This window comes from Agelaius tricolor, unplaced genomic scaffold (assembly GCF_023055355.1).
Source record: "Agelaius tricolor isolate 1412-34295 unplaced genomic scaffold, bAgeTri1.0.p SCAF_16, whole genome shotgun sequence".
NCBI lineage: Eukaryota > Metazoa > Chordata > Aves > Passeriformes > Icteridae > Agelaius > Agelaius tricolor.
Window position 1 is genome coordinate 8,484,516 of NW_027269276.1, and position 19,972 is coordinate 8,504,487.

General features: G+C 46.2%; 1 protein-coding gene and 1 long non-coding RNA gene across 30 annotated transcripts; one reads left to right on the forward strand and one right to left on the reverse strand.

Moving 5' to 3' along the window:
* Positions 1 to 1,723: 1,723 nt before the first annotated feature.
* On the reverse strand, positions 1,724 to 19,969 carry LOC139596809 (Krueppel-like factor 13). Of its 29 annotated transcripts, none has more exons than XR_011681466.1 (5): positions 19,699 to 19,969; positions 14,048 to 14,103; positions 12,611 to 12,672; positions 6,971 to 7,028; positions 6,584 to 6,702 (listed from the first exon to the last, which is right to left on the reverse strand). XR_011681466.1 is itself a non-coding variant. In XM_071441371.1 (5 exons), exons 1-4 carry the CDS (start codon positions 19,967 to 19,969, stop codon positions 7,005 to 7,007), a joined length of 408 nt encoding a protein of 135 aa, XP_071297472.1. In that variant the 3' UTR covers positions 6,584 to 6,702; positions 6,971 to 7,004. The 29 variants fall into 29 exon arrangements, 27 of the variants coding, with proteins under 27 accessions (XP_071297466.1, XP_071297464.1, XP_071297476.1 ...); XR_011681465.1 differs by having other exon boundaries at positions 12,611 to 12,675; XM_071441371.1 differs by having other exon boundaries at positions 19,704 to 19,969.
* LOC139596813 (uncharacterized) lies at positions 7,012 to 12,030 on the forward strand. The gene is made up of 2 exons (XR_011681467.1): positions 7,012 to 8,539; positions 10,583 to 12,030. It is a non-coding gene; the product is annotated as an uncharacterized lncRNA (long non-coding RNA).
* Positions 19,970 to 19,972: the final 3 nt, after the last annotated feature.

A 19,972-nucleotide genomic window follows, 5' to 3' on the forward strand; every position in this document is an offset into this window, starting at 1 on the left:
CCTCTTTTCACCTTATGAGATTTCCTCAGCTGATGACCACCTACTCCTGCTTAAAAATATATTGCTGTAAGAATCAAAGCTATCAGTTAATGACTCTGAGCACCCACAATGCTCAGTGTTGTGTTTTCTCATTCTGCCTGTATTATGACAAGACAAAACTTTGCCTGGTGTAGGACATAGCCAGCCACCCAACAAGTGATCTTTATTCTTTTATTAAAATGCCTCTTTTCTGTCTGTGCATTGCAGGGTGCAGAAGAACAAGGGATGTATTTAATGTGGCCCATCCTCCCAAGTGCAGTTGTAGCAGCATCCAATACAATAAATTTTTGCTGGGTTTTGTTAGAAAGAACAGAGGATGGGTTGCCATCTACTACCACTCTGAGAATAAAAGCAGAGGTTTGGGTAAGTGAAGTGCCTCAGAACCTGAATGAGCTGATTCCTCTGACAAAATGTTTCAGTTTGTAGTGGGACTCACATCTTAAGAGGAATGCCACTGCTGTCCTCAGTCCCTTGTTCACTGTTAAGGGCCCTTCTCTTGGCTGTGTAGGTGGTACCAGCATCCCAGGACTCAAATCCCTTCCCTTGCTCCAGCATGTGGGCACAGCTGCACCAAAAAAATAGTGACATTTTTCACTTCAGTTTGGTTCTGGTTCTTGTGTTAATGCAGTTGCTAAGTGACAGCATTTCCCTGATCCCACTGCTCCACACTCTGCTCTACAGGATGGGAATGACTCTCACCACAGGAGCAGCCTCTGGCTCTCAGCTTTGCTTTCACATATGTATCATGTTGTTTCTGCAGTGTTTATCAGTAGTACTTTCTCTGTTCCTCTCCAGCAATTGCATGCAGAGCCAGGTTCCCCAGGGAGGTGAACCCATGCAGGGCTGGAGATCCAACACTGTTCCTGTGCTGCTGACTGCACGGTGACAACAGGAAAGAGGAACATTCACCTGCTGTGTCACCTGCAGCAAACTTGTCTGACAGTCTTCAAGGTCCACAGAGGTTTTCTGGGGCTGGAGTCTGAATGACAGCAGTAAGTAATGAGCCAAGCACTGCAAAAAGTACAGCTCATCTCAGGCTGGGTTCTGAGCATTGACAAGGAATTATTTTATTCTTTGTTCAAGGGGACCATGTTGGAGCCTGCAATCCCCACTCATGCTATCATGTTGGGCAGTGGATAATAGAAATCAAAAGGCATTCTGTCACAGGGAAAGAAATCACAGATGATTCAGAAATTCCAGGTGTTCTAATGAAGCAGGAATGCCTGGTAAGGGCAGGAAGAAAGTTTCAGTGTTGGATGTTAAAGAAAACGCCCGGGTTGGCAATGCTGAGAGCGGATATTTCTCACAGAGCAAATCATGGCTAGGGAGTTCTCATGACTTATTTCTTATCAGGGTTTCCTGCTGGGACCATTGCTTCCACGATTTCCCCCTCCTTCCTTGCCCTTCCCTTTCCCATCCCCAGCCCTCTCTGGGCTGAGTTTCTCTCCAGGGGGTGACCCCACCCGGTGGGTGAGAAAATGCCTCTGTGGATGTGTTGAGTGTGGTACCTGCCCCATGCATAGAGATTTGGAGATGACAGAGATAGCAACGAGGTGGATTAACCTCTTACCTTGCCTCAGTGCACCAGCAGAGGTGTTCTCCTCCCTGGGTGGGCAGCTCTGGGTCTCTCCCACACTCCAGGAGTGAGGATGAGCTGAGCATGGGAGTGGAGCCCCGCATGGAGTGTGTGAGCTGGGGATCCTGCTGGGCTCACCAGGAGCTGCTCCAGCAGCCCTGTCCTGAGCAGGCAGCTGTTGGCAGCTGTGTGAGGCTGCAGGTGGGTCCCTCAGACCTGAGTTTCTCACACGGGGCTCCTCCACTCTCCCTGATGCTGGGGCTGGAGGAGGAGATGCCTTGTAAGCTGTCCGAGGTGATGGACTGGCTCTGAATTCTGCTGACAAGGACTGTGGTGGAGGAGTTTTGCAGAGGCCTCAGCTCAGGGCAGGATTTTAGCAGGTGTTGAGGTCTCCCTGAGGCCACTTTCCGGCAGGCTGAAAGCAGCCTTTCAGCATTACCGGTGATGACATTGGATGAGAAAACATTTTTCTTTAAACAGTAGTTTCTGCAAAGCAAGATGTGAAAAGCAAAAAGTTCTTCTCAAACCAGAATTTGCTTTTGCACATCCAGAGCAGAGCACCAAAACTAATGAAATCCAGGTGCCTAGGCCTGTCCCAGGAATGGGAAAGGGAGGAAAAACCAACCTCAGCAGAATAAAAGTCTACAGTTACAGGGACCTGCTCCAGCACCAAGCATGTTCCAGGCAATAGAAAAGCCCAGGAAGGACATGTGTTTGTGACATGAAAACATGGTGTGTACAGGCAGTGGAGGGGAGTGGAGCTGCTGCCACAAAATGAAACAGCTTCCAGGGGCTGAACTTCTTCCAGGATTTGCCAGAAGGGGAGGGGGGGTGCTGAAAGCTGCTTCAGGGCACTCAGGTGCACTAAGCAAAGCCCTGATGAGCCCAGAGCCTGGCCTAAAGGCCAACTGTTGCAAAAGTCATGTAGGTGTTCAAAGTCCTTCCTGGATGGGGACAGACATTAGGAGCTGACTGTGACAAGCTGTGTTACACAGCCATCAAACCAGTTTGGCCACCCATTACCCCCAGTTTCATGTGGTGGTGTCAGTGTGCAAGGCAGCACTGGGCTGGCTACACTCCCATGGTGTGTTCATCCTGTCCTTCTGCGTCATCATATTGCAGGAAAAACGTTGGGAGTTGAATGCTTGCTGATGGAATTACATGAGCATGGTAGAAATGAGTCTGACACACTTTCTGATGGACCAAGGTCACCATAAAAATGCATTTACAGGCAGGAATATATATCTAAAGTAAGGGTGTGTGCATGTATAAATGTGTACATATACGTCTGTGTGTATATGGACACTTGAGCTCCACTTGAGGTGGAAAATACCTAAAAGGGCTACAAATAATTGCTCTGATGGGCAAGAAAAGAAAACTCCCCTTTTCCTTGGGCTCCCACAGCCATCCTAGCTCTGCCAAAGACAATGGCAGGAAGCCAAGGGGAAAGAAAGAGATCAGGGGGAGCAGAACCAGGCTGGGCGTCCTCTGTTTCACACTGGAAGTACGGAAACTCACAGGCTTAAGTCTTTTTTCATGAACCTTTCATCTGGACCAAAAGTGCTTGTACAAGCCTTGCTCACTAGCTGTGCCCCTGGGCTTACTTACAGGACTGTGGGTTTTGTCCAGTCCTGCTGATTGTACTGGGTGGAGATGAAACACTGATTTCCTTTCAGGAAAGCTCATCTCTTCCTGGGAATGGTTAAATAGTGCTGACTGCACGTATACCTCCTGGGAAGAATAAGGGAGGAACAAACCCAGCCAGTTCCAGGTTTGCAAGTGGTGCAGACATTGGAGAATAATCTTTACTAATGAGGGACTGATAAGCACTTTGGTACGTTTATTAATTAATGCATGTACTTGACTGATCCCAAGGTCAGGTATTTCTGCCCTGGTGTCTTCCTTCAGTCCAGATGCCAGATCCAGGCAGTCCCAGGTCTGTGTGTGTGCAGGATCTGCCTCACACTGATGCTGCCTGCAGGGATGGAAGGCAGCATTTGGTTTGGGGAGAGCCTCTGCACATCCCTTTGTACATCCCTCTGTATATTCTTCTGCACATCCCTCTGTATATCCTTCTGCACATCCTTCTGCACATCCCTCTGCCTGTCCTGGCCAACTCCTCACTGCACCATCCTGGGCTTGGCTGGGTTTTGATTAATGATTGATCCAACACCACGCAGGTCATCCAGTTCCTGCTGACTCCTGATGGCACAGAGTCCAGCAGACACATGTGTGTTATTAACACTGCAAGTCCAGCAGAGCAAACAGCTCTTCACCATATATGCTTTCGCCAAGATATTAAAGCACAGTTTCCATTTCCTGGCAATTAACTTCATCTTTACCATTCAAGAACAAGAAGCACTCTGTTCCAGATAGGCAGGTCTGCGCTGTTTGGAAGCTTCTTATTCCAAGTTGAAAACCCCAGGAAATTACTTTGATGAAACAATTTTTCTGTCATTTAAACATAAGAAGAAAAAGCATGAAAGGTGGTGCTGCTCAGCTGACTGGGCACAGGGTTGAGTTTCAGATGACCTGGTACAGCCTTTGTCTGTGCTGTGGACCTGCCTGCTGTGACCTTGAGTCAAGGGCCTTGTCTGTCTCCCAGCTCTGGTGTTTGTCTCACATTGTCACCTGTGGTAATTACTAAAAGTGGTGGGGTTAAGGGTAAAACCATCCATCAAATGAGGAGCTACTGGGGAGGAAAAGTGACTGCATTTCCTTCAGCTTTGCTGCTGTCCTTCCAAGTACTCAGCATCCTCCAGGTTGGGGATGGGTACATTGGGTTTGGAATAGGCTGGGCAGGGTCCACAGATCACTGGTGGTCCTGGCTATAAAGGAAGAGCCAAGCCCTTAGCTGCAGGTCTGTTGGTAGGGCAGGTCTGGTTTATTCACATAGGTGAGTTCAACTGCAAAGGCTTTGCAGTCAGGACTGTTTTCAATCTGGTGGCTGTGCCCAGAATAACAGGAGCAGGATGTCAGTGGGAGCCTCCAGAGCCACCACAGTACAAATACTGATCAGTGCTTTACAGATAATGTTTCCTGTCTCCAGCTTTTAAGAGAGCCTCATGGGCCAAGGGACTGGAAATCTTCCTCTCTGTTTTACTGGTTGTGGTCTCCAGTTCAGGCAGGTATAACAGGGAAGCGCCTGTTCACTGCTCCATCAGCTCTGGATGTTCTCCAGATGCCATTGAGGAGACCTGGTGGCTCCTGAGAAAGAAAATATTCTCACAAAGGCTCACTGGAGTGATTACTAGCTGTCCCACACCTTGGGAAGCCAGTACTATCTGTGGCTCTGCCCCGATGAAACTAGGTACTGGCTGGATAAGAGCCAGGCCTGGGACAAATGTCCGGGCAGAGCACGGCAAGGGAGCCAGGAGGAAGGAAATGAAGTCAGCCCTGTGATCCTCACCAGACGCACACTCACACTTTGCTACGAGCTCATTACCCCTGACCATTACCCTGATGTGCTGCCCTGGTCTACAGCTACAGCTGCTGGGGCAGCTGCCAAACTTGGCATGGACCCAGCCTGCTCCCAGAGGTCTCTTTTGGGCCAGGGCAGCCCCTTCCCAAGGGAGCTGTGTGGAGCAGTGCTGGCTACATGAGTTACACACAGCTATCCCTGCACAGCCAGCCACAGCACAGTGTGGGAGCATGGTGATCCATAGGAACTGGTGTGATCCTGCTCAGGCTTGTGTGGGGCTGATGGATGGCCAAGGCTGAAAATGTTGGGTGGGTAGTGATCACGGAAAATATTTGCATTGTTTATCAGGCCATGAAAATCATGGGGCTTAAAGGATATGTCCATGGAATACAACCAGCAAGTAGTTGCTTAAGGCAGCCTGCTGCTGGGACAGGCAAATCATGGCCTCAGGGCAAACTGGGAAGAAGATCCTGTTCCCAGTAGTCTGCTGGCAGCAGCCCTGGCTCTGTCCTGAACTCCTGCAGGACTGAGATCACTGCGGGTCGAGTGCCGGCGGCTGTGGCTGAGGAAGGAGGAGGAGAGCTGGGAGAGGCATTTCCACAGGCGCTTCTGACAGCAGGAGATGAGGTGAAAGAGCAGGAGCCCGGCCTTTTCATGACTCAGTAGCGCCGATCTGTTAGAAGAAGTAGCACTTGGAAGGAGAGGGAGCAGAGCAGATACAGCTGTGGGGTAGGAGGCCAAAGGAGAAACAGGCAAGAGAATGGAAGACCACAGCTAGGAGACACATTCAGCCAAGCCAGCTGCTCATATCGTGTTTTGGGGTTTCTTAATTGATTTTTACACTAACAGACAAACTGATTTTTTTTTTTTGGATGTTTCTCTAGAACTGAGTCATTTCCTGGGGTAGGGGGGTTGGGAAGAAAGTAGCATTTTTCTCAAAGTTTTAAAACAGAGTTTTAGTGTTTGAATTAAGGATTCTTTCTTTCTTTGGTTTTTCTCTTTCTTTCACTGAAACAGTTAAATTTTAAAAAGCATAAAAACAAAAGCCAGCAGTTGACAATCCCTAAATTTGTGCCAGAGTTGCTCTTTGCTCAGATTGTCCATACCAGGTAGCCCAAAGCAGTGTACGGGGTGGAGGGTGAGACTGGCCAAAGCGGCCCAGCTCCAGACTGTCTTGTCATCGTGTTCACCCGCAGAGGTTGATGCTTTTTCCAGCTCCTGCACACGTCACTGGTCTTGGTGCCTGTCTGCTCCTCAGCACAGTGACCTTTCTTCTGGTTTACACATCAAAGTGGACTGTTTTGGCAGCAGTTTCCAGTTCAGTGTGAGCACATGCACTATAGTGGACATAGGGAAAAGTTGCCTAAAGCCACCAGAGCTTATGTGTTGACCTGGTGAAGCCTAGGGTGAAACACTGGTGAGTCTGGATCTTTTTGTGGCCAGAAAGCTGTAAATACAATGTGTTAGTTAAATCTTAAATGGACATCTGCACTCAAGCTTATTTGATAGACTTTAGAACCTAATTAAAATGTAAGAGGCAAAGGGGCTATCAGCCTCAGAGCAGGTTTATTTTTTTGAAAACAGGAGTTAACCACCTTGAAGGAGAAGTCACACCATCCAAGAAGCTCCAAGCATCAACTTCACTCTGTCCTGTCTTGCCTGTGGACTGAGAACAGGAAAACCATTGGCCAAGGTGAAATGAACAGCAAAAACTTCCATTGACATCAGTGGGTCATGGACTCATGGCATTTTTTTGGTTTGTTTGGTAAGCATGTCCTATAGTAGTTGGTTCCTGGAATGCTGTGTGTGTGGATTCTCAATGGAGAAGGAGGCAATCATTCCCTTTATTGCCTCTGCGTCACACAGCTGGCTGCAGAGGGACCAGTGCTCTTGGTGTAATTAAGCTGGAAATCAAATGGAGTCACTGCAGTTACCTCAGATCCTGAGAAGTTTATCTCACTGCACTGTTTAGCTCGTTATCCTCCCTAAACACTGTGAGGTGAGAGAAAAGAAAACTTTTTAAGGTGTGCTCATTGAATGCAGCAGGAAACCACAGAAGATATGTTGGGACCATGCACCAGCTTGATCCAGCTCTACCCTCAGTTTCTCATGTCTTTCTTTCAATGCTTGCTAGGACCCTTAGCACCACATGATGTGGAGTAACATCTGGAATTACAGACTAGCCTGGAGCACTGACCCTTGGAAGTCAACTGGCACATAGTCAACAGCAGGCAATTGTAAAATACAGCCTGGCCCTTGAAAACATCTTGATTTCTTATCCTCAACAGATGGTATTAACCCATTCTTATCTAAACTGGTGAGGAGCAGTGATTGTTTTAAAACAAAAGGAAGCTAGAGAATACTGATGACTAATTTCCTCCAAACCACGTCATGTGGATCATCTTCCTCGTGTGTTGTTTGTTTTGCTGATTAGCCTTTAGGTAGATATTCATATATCAACTATTATTTTCCGCTGTGAATTGTGGTTTTCTGCCCAGCAGCAAGTCCAGTTTCCAGGGTAATTGGGAAGCCAACTCCTTTCTAACTACGCAAAAGATGAACTGTGTTTCCTGCAACTTTCATGTCTCTAATGTTAGTGGTTGAGTAATAGCCGGACACAACAGTGTCTTCTGTAAGGAAATATGCCAAGAGCTGCTGCTCAGAAGTGAATAAAACTTTTTTATACTTTCTTTTTTCTTTTTCAAAAAAAAAAAAGTGTTTTGAATTATTTGAAGCTGCAAAAACAGCCCTTTTCAATCAAAGCTGATCCTTCACAACAAGAGGATGCATTGCTCTATTTAAGCAAGTAATAATATTGGTTTTAGTCACTGGACATGCGTCGCTTCCTGTTGGGAGGATTGCACAGAAAACTAATTTATTGTGTATCAGATCACTAATTCATTGTGTATTTGGACAATTTATATACAGAGTTGTTTTCGAATACCATCTGTGTGTAAGAAAATACATCTTTGGAATAAGCTAGTGTGATCTGTCTATTGGCTGTACAACATAAAATGAAGGTAAGCAGTCTCTGAAGGTCTGTGCTGCTCTGTTAGCATTAGCAAAACCATGAGTGTTTGGGGTCTCCATGGTTCTGATTTACAGTCAGAAAAATTCAGTCTCTCATTCTAGTTGTACAAGACCTTTCACCTAAAAACTCCCAGTTGCTTAAAAGGCAATTACTGGGAGCAATGGCAAAATTTTGCCCAAGGACTTCTTCATTGCCCCCTGCTAATGATCTGCTGGGATTCTGCCTCTCCCAGAACATAAGCATAGCAGAGTAATTCTGGTGTCTGTTGTTGCTCCCTTACTTATATTAACAGCGTATTTCATGGCTAACTTCTCATCTTGCAGAGTTGGTTTCTCCATGCTAAGCTGTACTAATGAACTGAGAACAGATTCTGAGCTCTCACTCTTCCAGGGGAAAAAGCCCAAACTCAGCTGAAATTAATGGAGTTGGTCTGCTTTGACCTGGCATAAGGAGGATCCTCGTCTGCCTTCAGGTAAATGCCCTGGGGCTTTTCTTTCAGCCAGGCAAGGTTGCTGACACTGTCCTGGAAGCAATTAAGATTTCAATCATCTTTAGGTTTCAGCAGTGCAGTTCCTGTCAGGGTGCTGAAGAAGGGACTGACAGGCAATGCCCCCATGCCCCGACCTGAGAGGCTGTAATGAGATCCCAGCATTTCCCTGACAGTGGAGGACAGGCTGCATCTCTGCCCTGCACAGTTGGTGGGATTCTGGGGAAGGAAATGCATATCAAAGCTGGTGACAACTCTTCTGTGTGCATACATAAATCAAGGTTTTGCTGTGCTTTTAGAGAATTATTTTTTTAATCTATCTGTATGTCAGTGAAGGATTTTCAATCAGGAAACTATCAACATCTGCAGATCCAGGCTTTCCTACATCATCTGAAGTCAGACTGAACATCTGTCAGCCCAGCCAATTGTTTTACCATTTTCCTGCTGAGCTATTTGCTGCTGGGAAGAGGAAGGGGGTGTTGAGCCCCCATCTAACCCCAAGGGCCCAGTTACCTTGTCAGTGTAAATCGGGATCCTCCTTTCAGTGCAGTGGGGTTAGAAATAAAATCCTGCTCAGAATGGACCATGCTCTCCCCAGTGCCAACAGCCAAGGGGAAACTGGGTCACACTAAAGAATGCACAGATGGGGAAAAAAGAGGATCCAGGGAACCTTGTCATTGAACTTCACCTTTATCCTCTGACCGCATGAATTGTGGTCCCTGAACACTTCAGCTCAAGCAGTGTTTAGCTCCTTTATCACTTTATCCCCTTTCCATCCTGTTTGTTCCTTTGGCCAATTCTTTCACTGCGGTTAATTGACCTGGTTTCACTGATTTCTGTGAAGACTGGCCAAGCCTCCCAAGCTGGAGAAGTGGGTCACTGTCCATCATGTACACTGAGGCTTCAGCAGGAGGTTGCCTCAGCTCCTTCTTAACAGAGGAACCTTTTTGGTGACATGTGAGGCTGCATTTTCACCCCAATTTCACCCGACTCATGACTGGTTTCTGTAGGAGGAACACCTGGGAGGTGCTGTGAGGAAAAGGAGGGTCTGATGCCTTAACATCTGTGTGAATCATGCTTATGTTGGTTCAGATAAATTGAACTTGGACTTACTCTGTATGAGAAACTTCAGACAGAAAAAACCCAACAGACCGTAATTCCCCAATGAGGGGTTTATTGCCAAATGGATGCGCTGCATCAAGCGTTACAAGAAACAAATGTATCCAAGAGGGAGAAGTAATCCTTCTGTTAGAAATTACTGCAAACAAAACTGCAAATATTGCCATCACTGTTGAAATTTGAACCGTGAGAGTGGAATTCCATACCTCAAAAAATTGCATTTTGGCCCAAAGTGGGAGGCAGAAAGCTTTCTCTTAAAAAAACCCCAAAATTACAGAAGCCAAAGGATCTACCTTTTAAACACCCTTTCTTTTTAAATCAGATGACAGTTATGCTTAAACTAGTATTTACTAAGCTAACTGTTCATTTCTAAAACAACACAGTCCAGAAAAACAGGAAAGTTACTTATCTGGATGTGGACAATTTTATTCATGTCAATGGAAACTGAACTGTTTCAAGTTAAGCACCAGATTAAGTACTTAATCAGAGCTAAAATTAATCCAATTTCTGTAAGAAAAAAAATCCCATTTCAACGGAACTAAAGCAATGCATTGTATCAGTTTCCCTTTTAAAATATAGACAGTTATTGCAATTTGTGAACACAGACACCTCCCTGGCTGAATCACCAAAATGCCTGGAAATGAAAAACAGCGTTCAGGTTGTGCTATTTGCTGTAAAATGAAAGAACCTGACTTCACCCAAGCACTCCATTATCCTAGTGTAATGCTACTCCCTGGAGTACAGTTCCAAGTGCTTTTCTTAGTATAGTGTGAATGACTCAGACAAAAGGTTTTTTCCCTCTGTTCTCCCTGAGTGACCAATGTGCAGGAAGGGGAAAATGCTGGTTTCACAAGGGAAGTTTTCCTGTGTCTTACTGAACTTGTCAGACCTTCCTCCTCTGCTTTCCAGCTCTGCAATACTTGTCCTGCCAGCCAAGAATGGCCTTGGTCAGACTAAAAAGAGACTGTTGGACCAGCAGATACACAGAGCAATGAGCCAGTCTTGGATAACCTCGTGACAGTTCCTTCACTGCAGAAATCAGAGCCCACATGAGGATGCAGCTCTGTCATCAGTGCAGTCTCTGAAAGCCTTGCTGATGTGAACCAGGCTGAGAGCTGTGGGAAGGAAGAGTCATCTCTTGATAACCAGTGCACAAAGATCTGTCAGCCTGGTCACAGCTCTGGAGGGTTGTGAGGCATCATCTCTTATGGCATTTGTGGAATCCTTTATTACCTGCTGACAAACATGAGCACCAAACTCTTTTTGATACTGGACAGAGTGAAAGCAGTGTGATACTCAGGTTCCTGTGTCTTGGGAGAGTAAGGAATATGTGCTTAGCTATAGGATGGTGCTCATCAAATTGTGACTATCACAGAATTGTTCTAATTACACCATCTATCCATATAGGATTAATACATGAAAGCCCAGGCAGGGAAACATATGCTTTGGGGGTTTTATCTTCAGCACAAGCCTCTAATCTTTCCTCAGGAAATTACCATGTATTTTATCAGTGCCTTGGTGTTAATTCTTAAAACCTAAAGACTTCAACCAAAAGGAACTGACCATCTATCTTTTTTTCTTTCTTATAAATGTAGTGGTTGTTACCTCATTAACTATTTATCCTGGCAGGTTCGTGCAATAAGCTGAGCTTGGCAGAACCACCAGGCTTGTAGCCCTGAAGGAAAATGTCATAGCTCTCCATATCTGATACATTTTGTTTTGCAGAGATTTAAAAGCAGCAGTAACAGAACTGTAATAAGGTATATTTGGCAAGAAGATACAAAATAACTATTAAGCTGGTTTACATCTGTTTCCTTTTTCATTCATTTTCCTTCTCTAATTACTTACTTAACATCAATCTGCTATCACAGTAGTTTGGATTATTCTCCTTTTGGGTCTAGCCTCCACGTCACTGGCACTGGATTTCATTGCTGCTGCTTCACCAGTAAGTAATGAGTCTCTTTGTACTTACATACCCGGACTCCTGCAGTCAAAGTGATTAGCAGCACATCTCTTTAAACACCCCTGCCAGACAAAGGTATGAAGAACAACGAGGCTTGTTCTGTATTGCCAGCACTCACATGTGTACAGTCTGATAATCACATATAAATCAGTGTGAGATTTTGGAAGATGGGGGACAAATCTGAAGAAAGCTTTATACACATCAGGATAAAACTATCTTTTGAGTAAGCACATATGCCCTGAAGTCCCCCAAAATATCAGGAGATGTTGCATCACAGATTCAGCAAAAAAAGGCAAAACAGTTATTTTTTTCATCAGACGGTAAATAGTTTTTATGGTTTGATTTTTATTTTCAGGTACTGTGAGTCAAAAAGGAAATAAATGTTCTGTTTGGAGGAATGTGAGATTTGCTCCTGCCTGTCACGTTTCAAAGCTCAGGAGCAGAGGGCTGGCTCATGGGATATGGGTTGGGCTAAGGCTGGCACTTTGCCCCACAGTAGTTGCAGCGTAAGGGACTCCCAGGGAAACCTTCTCAGTCATCCTGCCTGGCCAACAGCCATGGCAGCATTTGTTCTCTGTAGACAAGAAGGGGTCTGAGAATAAGAATATTAAGTGCTTCCTAAAAAGGCTGTGCTGACCTGACCAAGGCTCTGTGCTCAGCACTGTGTTTGTTTGCAGCTCTGCAGGTGCCGAGTGTGTTGATTGTGTTAGAAGTAGGTAACTGCAACCTGATAAGGACAACTGCCATGGTCTCTGTGTTGGTAGGAATAATCAATTGCAAAGAAACAGAGTAAAGAGCCAACAGAGCAAGCAGGAGTTAGCTGGAAAGGTATGGGAGGGAGAACTGCAGGCTCAATGGGAAACAGCAGTGTCATGCAGCTCTTAAAAAAGAAAAAAAAAGGCAAATATCATACTGGGGTAGATCAGTGAAAGAGCAGTCTACAAGCTATGAGCTCATCCGACTATTCTGCTCACCATGAGTAAGTCCACAGTTGGGTACCATTTCCAGCCTGCAGCATTTGAGAATAGTTGTGGGTCTGCTTGAGAGAGATGAAGAAGAAGAATGACTCAGAAATTGAAGAAGGAAAAAGTAGAAGGAACTGCAATAATCTGAAGAAATTACAGAACAGAGGCAATGATAAATATGTAAATAACTGCAGTAAAGAGGAAAATAAATTATTCTTAATGTTGATTGTGGGAATGTTGGATGTAATTGTGCTGCTTTTTTAGACATTAGGGACCAACCATAGAAGACTTCTCTAGGAAATTTCCTCCTAGACAATGAATATCAGGGTCTGACCTTTTGAAACCACAGTGACTAAAAGGCAATGAGGAGGAATTGAGTTTGCCCACAAAATTACTCTGAGGCAGCACAGAGGACTCTCACTGTCTCCCCTTCTTCTCTTCTCAGAATTTGTCCTTGAGCTAAAAGGAAAAATATTTGGTTTTAAGTAATGGTAATAGTTGTAGGCAGTTGGTGAGGACTGAAGCCAGAATGTGTCATTTCTGCTGCCTCCTACCACTCTTTTCACAGAGAGGAGCATCTCTGCTCATCTGTCTCTAGCCCTGCTGCTTCCACTGGCCCCAATCCACTCAGCCAGTGCTGCATGTGGAGTATACTCTTGTTCACTGCAGCAGTTTTGGTCACTTCACCTCTTCCCTCCAGATTCACTGTGACAGGGTATCTGTTCAAAGTTTTCCCTATTTGCTTTCAGAACATCAGGTTCTTAATGCTGTGCTGTTGTTGCCATAGAAGGCAGAAAATGCCACCAGAGTCTAATGACTGGTAAAGTAACCCCCAGCAACACCACCAAGGAGGGAAAGTATTCCACAGTTCAGTTTTCTGCTTCCTCATGCACTGATAAATGCACATGTTAACAGAACAACAGGCTTTATCCAGGATTTCTAGGGAGAATAGGGGAGATAAGAGCTTAAAGAGAAGGAAGGGAGGAGTAGGTAATGCTTGAGAGTTGGGCTGTCTCAAATGCATATTTCAGGTGAAAAAATATGTGATCTACTTTTCAAATTTACATCTCTCAGGAAGTCCAGGAATGGTCTCAGACTAATGGTGGTTTTGGTTTGTATGATTTCAGAAACCCAAATTTAAGTGATGTCAAAAAGAAAAAAAATTGATAGATCTCCACAGATTTTAAATAATCACCATTGACCCTTCTGTGCTTGTGCTTTTTAAAAATTGAATTGAAGCTGATTATCATAGGTTTATTCCAGCTGAAGAATATGGTTCAGACTTTGGATGTGAAGACTGACATACAGTTGGAAGAGCCCACATACTCCAAGAAAGCATTGCTGATTTCTGACACACAGTAGCATGCAGAAGCCAAAATATGCTTTTCTATTTTAATTACATGACCAGTACTCATGAATAGGAGTCTGAACTCCATCTCCACTGACCTTGAGAATGCCTTGGAGGTTTATGATGAAATGAAGCATATGTTTTCTGATGATTTCTGGAAAGCGAGAAAACACAAAAACCAGTTGGTCTAGTTTTAATTTTTTTCCAGGGAATAGTGTGATACACCATCAGAGCTCCCACATTATTGCAGAGAATTTGGCAGTTTTCCACTTCAGTTCCTGTAACATACATGGGATTTGGCAGTTGTATGCAAATGCTCAGATCAGGATTTCATACATGACAGCCCCAGCCCTGAATAACTGGACACAGGTTAACCATGTGAACAGCCATTCTGGCTCTTGCTGATAAATCAGATCATCTTAAAAGCTGAATTATTGTAGTGAGTTAAATGTATGTCTATGCTTCAGTCACATTAATGACTCTGTAATTCTGTAGACATACACTAATTGACTTTTAATTGATAGCTTGATTATGGGTCTGGCCACAGTGACACAGAGCTCTGCCTCTGTCCAGATTTAGTTGAGCAGTAATGCCTCAATGCCCAGACTCAGACCTGAATGAAGGCACCACTGATAGGTCCATGTAGAGGTCCTAAGGAGCCTTTGGAATGCACTTGTGACACCCACTCTGAATGCAGGGGTGGGAGTGTGGATCAGCTGCTCTCTGAAGGTCACCACGACAGCTGGAGCCCAGCTGCAAGGGCTGGGTGAGCATTCTGGATATATCAGCAAACTAAAAATTCTCACCATGACATGGGCTGGAAAAACGGTGGACAAGGACAAACATGCAAAGAGAAATACATCTCCATGAAAGTGCTCAGTGGGAGCTGGTTTGTATTTCACCCCAAATATTAAGCGATTGCAAGGTAGGTGGATAAAGTGGGTTTGATGTGGTTTTGTACAATTAATATTCCTTTTTTTTTCCCCGAGCTCTCAGTTTCCTATTGTCTTTCTCTTTTTTTTTCTCTGTCTCTCATGAGCTGTCTTCATATCCATGTCTTACTGTTTTTTCCCACTTCTTTTCCCTAAGGCTTTCACTATGCAGATTTATAACCCCTTTCATTTCCCAGGATACTGCTTACATACACAGGGTGAAAATCAGCCTTTTCCTGCCACATTATGTGGCCACCCTCCTTGCCACTCCTGAATGACTCCAGACTGCTATTCCCTCGAGGACTAAACTAGATTGGGATTTATTAAACCCTTAGTCCCCGGTTTGAATGATATATGGCCTCAGGCAGTAGGCACTAAGGTGAATGCACACTGTTTCTTTGTAAAGGCTCAGTAAACCACTGCAGAGTGCACTGCCCCAGGCATTCCTAAACTATCTTGTCCTGTGTCAGCAAGATGCCTTAAAGAACTCTCTATAGAGCTTTCATTGCTCCATTCTGCTCTGCTCCCACCCTGTGCATTTCAATACAGTATGGAAAAGATTTCATCCTTAATTGAAATTCCTTTCATCAGCCTAGATATAGCCTGAACAAAGATACTGACATGAAAAAGCAGTCAAGAACATATCTTTAAAATGTCAATTTGCCAGTGACAGGCATAAAGTGCAGTCACTGCAAATCAAGACTCTAAACCCTCATTGTATATTATCACATAGCTGCCACTTCTCCCTTCCCCCACCATCCCTCCCATAAGTTTTGATGCTTGTACATCTTTGTTTTCCTTTCCACATTCTTCTCATATTGTATTCACAGCAAATCTGAGGATAGCTGAGTCTTGACTAAAACCCTGCAAACCTAGAAGAAAGCTATTTTAAACCCTGAAGAGTGTCATTTGTCTTAGACTCATATTTCTGAAGAAATTGATCATTCAAGCTCCATGAGTTTTCTATTTTAACCTTTTTTTATTCATTCTGGTAAAGCAATTGATACATTTTTGTCCATATAAACCTGTAAGTTTAATGCTACACGGGTTTATGTGGCAGAAAATTGCTACAGGCTCCCTCAGGTGCAGAAAGAGAAATAAGTAATCCAAGTTCTTTCTGCTGGCACAATGTAGGGAAGGATACACCCAACAGAAAAAACATTAGTATGGGCCATCTACCAAAGGCTGTATTTAGCTAGCTTACCCTGGGTGTTTAATTTAGGTGTTATATCTTCAAGTTTTGGCTATAGAGAGACCAGAGCCTGGAGAAAAGGAGGCTCAGGAGAGACTTTATTGTTCTCTACAGCTATCTGACAGGAGGTTGTAGCTGGGTGGGGGTTGGCCTCTTCTTTCAACTAACAAGTGATAGGACGAGGAAATGGCCTCAAGTTGCTCCAGGAGAGGTTGAGATTGGATATTAGAAAAAATTTCTTCACTGGGGTGGGGTTGTCAAGCACTGGGAACGATTGCCCAGTGGAGTGGTTCAGTCACCATCCTTGCAGGTATTTAGTGGATGTGTAGACGTGGCATTAAGGGACATGCTTTAGGGACAGACTTGGCAGTCCTGGGTTAATGGCTGGACTCTGTGATCTTAAAGGTCTTTTCCAGCCTAAATGATTCTATGATCCATCCTCTCACTAGCACCAGAGTGGTATGCCTCCAGTAAGTTCTTGATGCCACCCTCTGTTGCCCATTCATTCTTTTCCAGACACACCACCTCCCACTACATTTGGTTCTCTTGTGTTTGGGATGGTCTTCCATTCCCAAAACAAATTAATTTTTCTATTTTAAATACTTCCTTCAAGCACACCTTTTTCCAGAAACTGCAAAGAACTTGACAGTGATGTGGCTGATGAAAACACAGCCACGTGTGCTCATTAATACTGCTTCATTATTTGCCCTGCACCTGAGTTTGGCAGATTTCGGTGTGATCTCCTGCCTTGTGCTTCAGCTGACAGAGCCATAGCTTGTCAGTTCTGCTTTAACATATCCTAGAACAGGCCTGGGATACACAGTTACTAAATTACATGAGCAGTAATTTGTCCAGGAAAGAGGAAAAAATGCTTTGAGGAACTTCCTAGTCTGAGACTGGTATTTGTAACCAGTCCTGAAGCAGACAGTAGTTGCAGATGTGCAGGTATGAGGAGTGTTTATCCAGCTGTAACAGCCTCACAGTTGGTCAGCAGCAGCAGGAAGTCAGGCATAGTTAATGTTTAGGATACATCATTTTCACAGAGCTGCTGCCAGGTGTCTTCTTTGGCTTCAGTCTCACTGTCTTCTGGCCTATTCTTTTGTCTATCCAGTGTTCAGGAAAAGGAAGTGTGGTGCAAAGTGCTCTGCCCTTGCAACAGGCACGGTGAGGCTACAGGACATGGAAATAATCAAGACATAACCACTACAGTGTGTTCTGTTTATTGTATTTGCCTTTCTGGTAGCTATTTGAAGATCTTCCCTGCTCACCTGAGGCATCTTTCTTAGTCCATCAAAAATTACTTAAAGGCTGTTAGTAAATGTGGTTTGCACAGCCCTATTAGCTCAAGGAACAAATTCATAACACTTCCCCTTTGATTCAAAGAGGACACTTTAATTCTTTAATTTCACTACTGCAAGCATGACCTAAGGAAGGGCCAGGGTGGCACACGGGAAATATTGTCCTTTTAATTGCCTATTCTTTGGAGTAGCAATCTACTTACAGTATAAGAACTTCTGCTGTCTGGCTCTGGGTGACTCATACAACCTTTGAAAGGGTTCTGAGGAGCGTTAGTTTCAGTTGGTGCTGATGCCCAGATTCCAGCTCTTATCTTAGTTTCAGTGTGTGTGCAGGGAGAGGGACACATAGCAGCAGCACTAGACAGGCTCTTCACAGCTCTCCTCTGCCAAATCACTTCTCAGGGTATATTCAGGCTTTTCTCGGGGTTCTATCAGTCTTCCCACAGATTATCAATAGTGTCTCTTGCAACAGCTGAGGTGGAGCTTGAGGGCGTTTGTCATCCTCAAGGAATTTCACAGGGTCCCTCATGTATCTGTTCTGTGTTTTCCTATCACAGTTTGTGGAGTAGGAGTCCCTTTCATCATCTCCTGACCCATACAGGGTGCCTTGGCTGCCTCTGCCTCCCAAAGGAACCCAGCATCAAGTAGGTGGGACACGTTTCATTACCCTGCCTGATCTCTGGACCCTGTCACCCTCCCAGTGGGACATGCCTGGGACACGTGTAATTAACTGGGTATTCTCTGTCCTCTGGAGGAACATCCTCTCCATGCCAGGGGCCACAAGTTCAAGCTGGATGGAGATAACACATTTCTCTCTTTCATTTTCTTGTTTAACAGTCAGCGGAGATACAATTATTGCTGGCTGATTTTAGCATTTCTAAAATTCTCACTGCTAGCAAAACTAAAGACTGCTGTGGATGGGGGCTGAGCTCATTTTTGACGTTCCAGTTCCAAAGACAAAGGAGTATCACACACGACCAACTTTTTGTACACAGGTTTTGAACTAAGTTTTCTTAGAGTTGGCAAGTGTTACCCAATGAAAATGAAAGGGAAAGGCATCTCAGGTTTGTAACTTATTAAATGATCCCAGTCCCTGAGTTTTTGAAACTTTGTTCCTCATACGTAGCACCTAGGATAGAGGCCATCAGTAGCAGAGCAACACAAAGGGGTGAACACGCTCACCATGTCTCAAGTCAGGACACTGGTTGGAAGCGTAAGAATTCCAGGGTAAGTGCAGTTGCACAGGTGTAATTTTCCTTATATTTTCACTTTGACTATGTGACTTTTTTTTCAGTAAGCATGCAATGCTGGTTAATTAAGGGCTGTAGTTATACCCTGTGATACCAACAGAATGTTACACATAAATTTGCCCAGAGTCTTTGCACTCTGCTCTCAGGGTCGAAGCACGCACTGGAGATGCAGTACCACTTATCCATGGGGTCTGCCATATGCTCTAAGCAATTTGCTAATTTATTCAATGAATTATTTGGGATACGGATCATTACCCTCATTTTCTAAGGAAATGAGGCATCTGCAATTGCAACGTTTTAAGTTTTCCGTGGTATCTCTTGAAATTGCCGGCAAATCCAGAGATCCTCCAGAGCTTTTGAGCCTGGGAGGCACAGCTTGCTGGGCAGCCGGGGAGCGGAGCGCCGGGCACTGCGGAGGAGCAGCTCCATTGGCATCGCTGCTCAGCTTGGGCGATTCGAGGAGCGATGCTCAGGGCCACAGGGAGCCCCTCACCCCGCCGGGCCCTGCTCTGAGGGCTGGCACTGTCCCGGTGTGAGCGCTCAGGGTGACCCGAGCCGGGGCTCCCCTCACGGACCCCTCAGGGTGACCCGAGCCGGGGGTGCCCTCACAGACCCCTCAGGGTGACCCAAGCCAGGGGTTCCCTCACACACCCCTCAGGGTGACCCGAGCCGGGCGTGCCCTCACGGACCCCTCAGCGGGCGCCAAATGGCCCCTGCGCGCGTCGCCCCTCGCCCCCGGCCCGCCGCGCACGCGCGAGGGTGGGCGGCCGGCGGAGGGGTTTGGGGGGGGTCCCTTAAAGGGCCCGGAGGTGGCTCCTGTATCCCGGCCGGCGCTGCGGGACCCGATCCCGCACCTCCCGCACCTCCCAGCGCCCCGCCCAAGCGGCGCCGCTGCGGGCGCGGCCCGGCACAGCCCCGCACCCGCCCCGGCACCTGCGGCGGCGCCGCTCCGCGCCCGTAACCCGGAAGCGCTGCGGCGGCGCGGAGGGGGAGCCGGGACATGGCCGCTGCCCGCTCCTGCCTGCGCGCCGCAGCCGGCATGGCCCTGCCCGCGGCCGCGCGCGGCTGAGCCTCGACCTTGCCTTCCCCTTCCCCTGCGACTCTCATCCTGCTCCTCGTGCTCCTCTTCCTTCTCATCTTCCTCCTCCTGCGGACGCTGCCGGGGCCGGGCCGGCGGCGGCGGCGCTGCGGGGGCCCCTCGCTGCCTCGCGGGGCGTCCCGGGGGCCGGGGCGGAGCGGGTGGGGCCGCGCGTGGTGCGGTGTGTGCGGGAAGGTCCTTCCCTGGATCCTGCATGTTCCCTGCGGGGGGCCGGGGCGCCGCACTGAGCCGTGGTATCGGGGAATTCATTTT

What these genes read in the sequence shown, in the direction of transcription:
- LOC139596809 (XM_071441349.1), bottom strand. Translation starts at nt 19,969, where the DNA reads ATGAATTCCCCGATACCACGGCTCAGTGCGGCGCCCCGGCCCCCCGCA. An exon ending in AGTCGCAGGGGAAGGGGAAG is followed by an intron (nt 14,104 to 19,703) that starts GCAAGGTCGAGG and finishes CTCGCTTTCCAG; the next exon opens with AAATCATCAGAAAACATATG. An exon ending in ACCTCCAAGGCATTCTCAAG is followed by an intron (nt 12,676 to 14,047) that starts GTCAGTGGAGAT and finishes ATCTCTCTCAAG; the next exon opens with CAGACCCACAACTATTCTCA.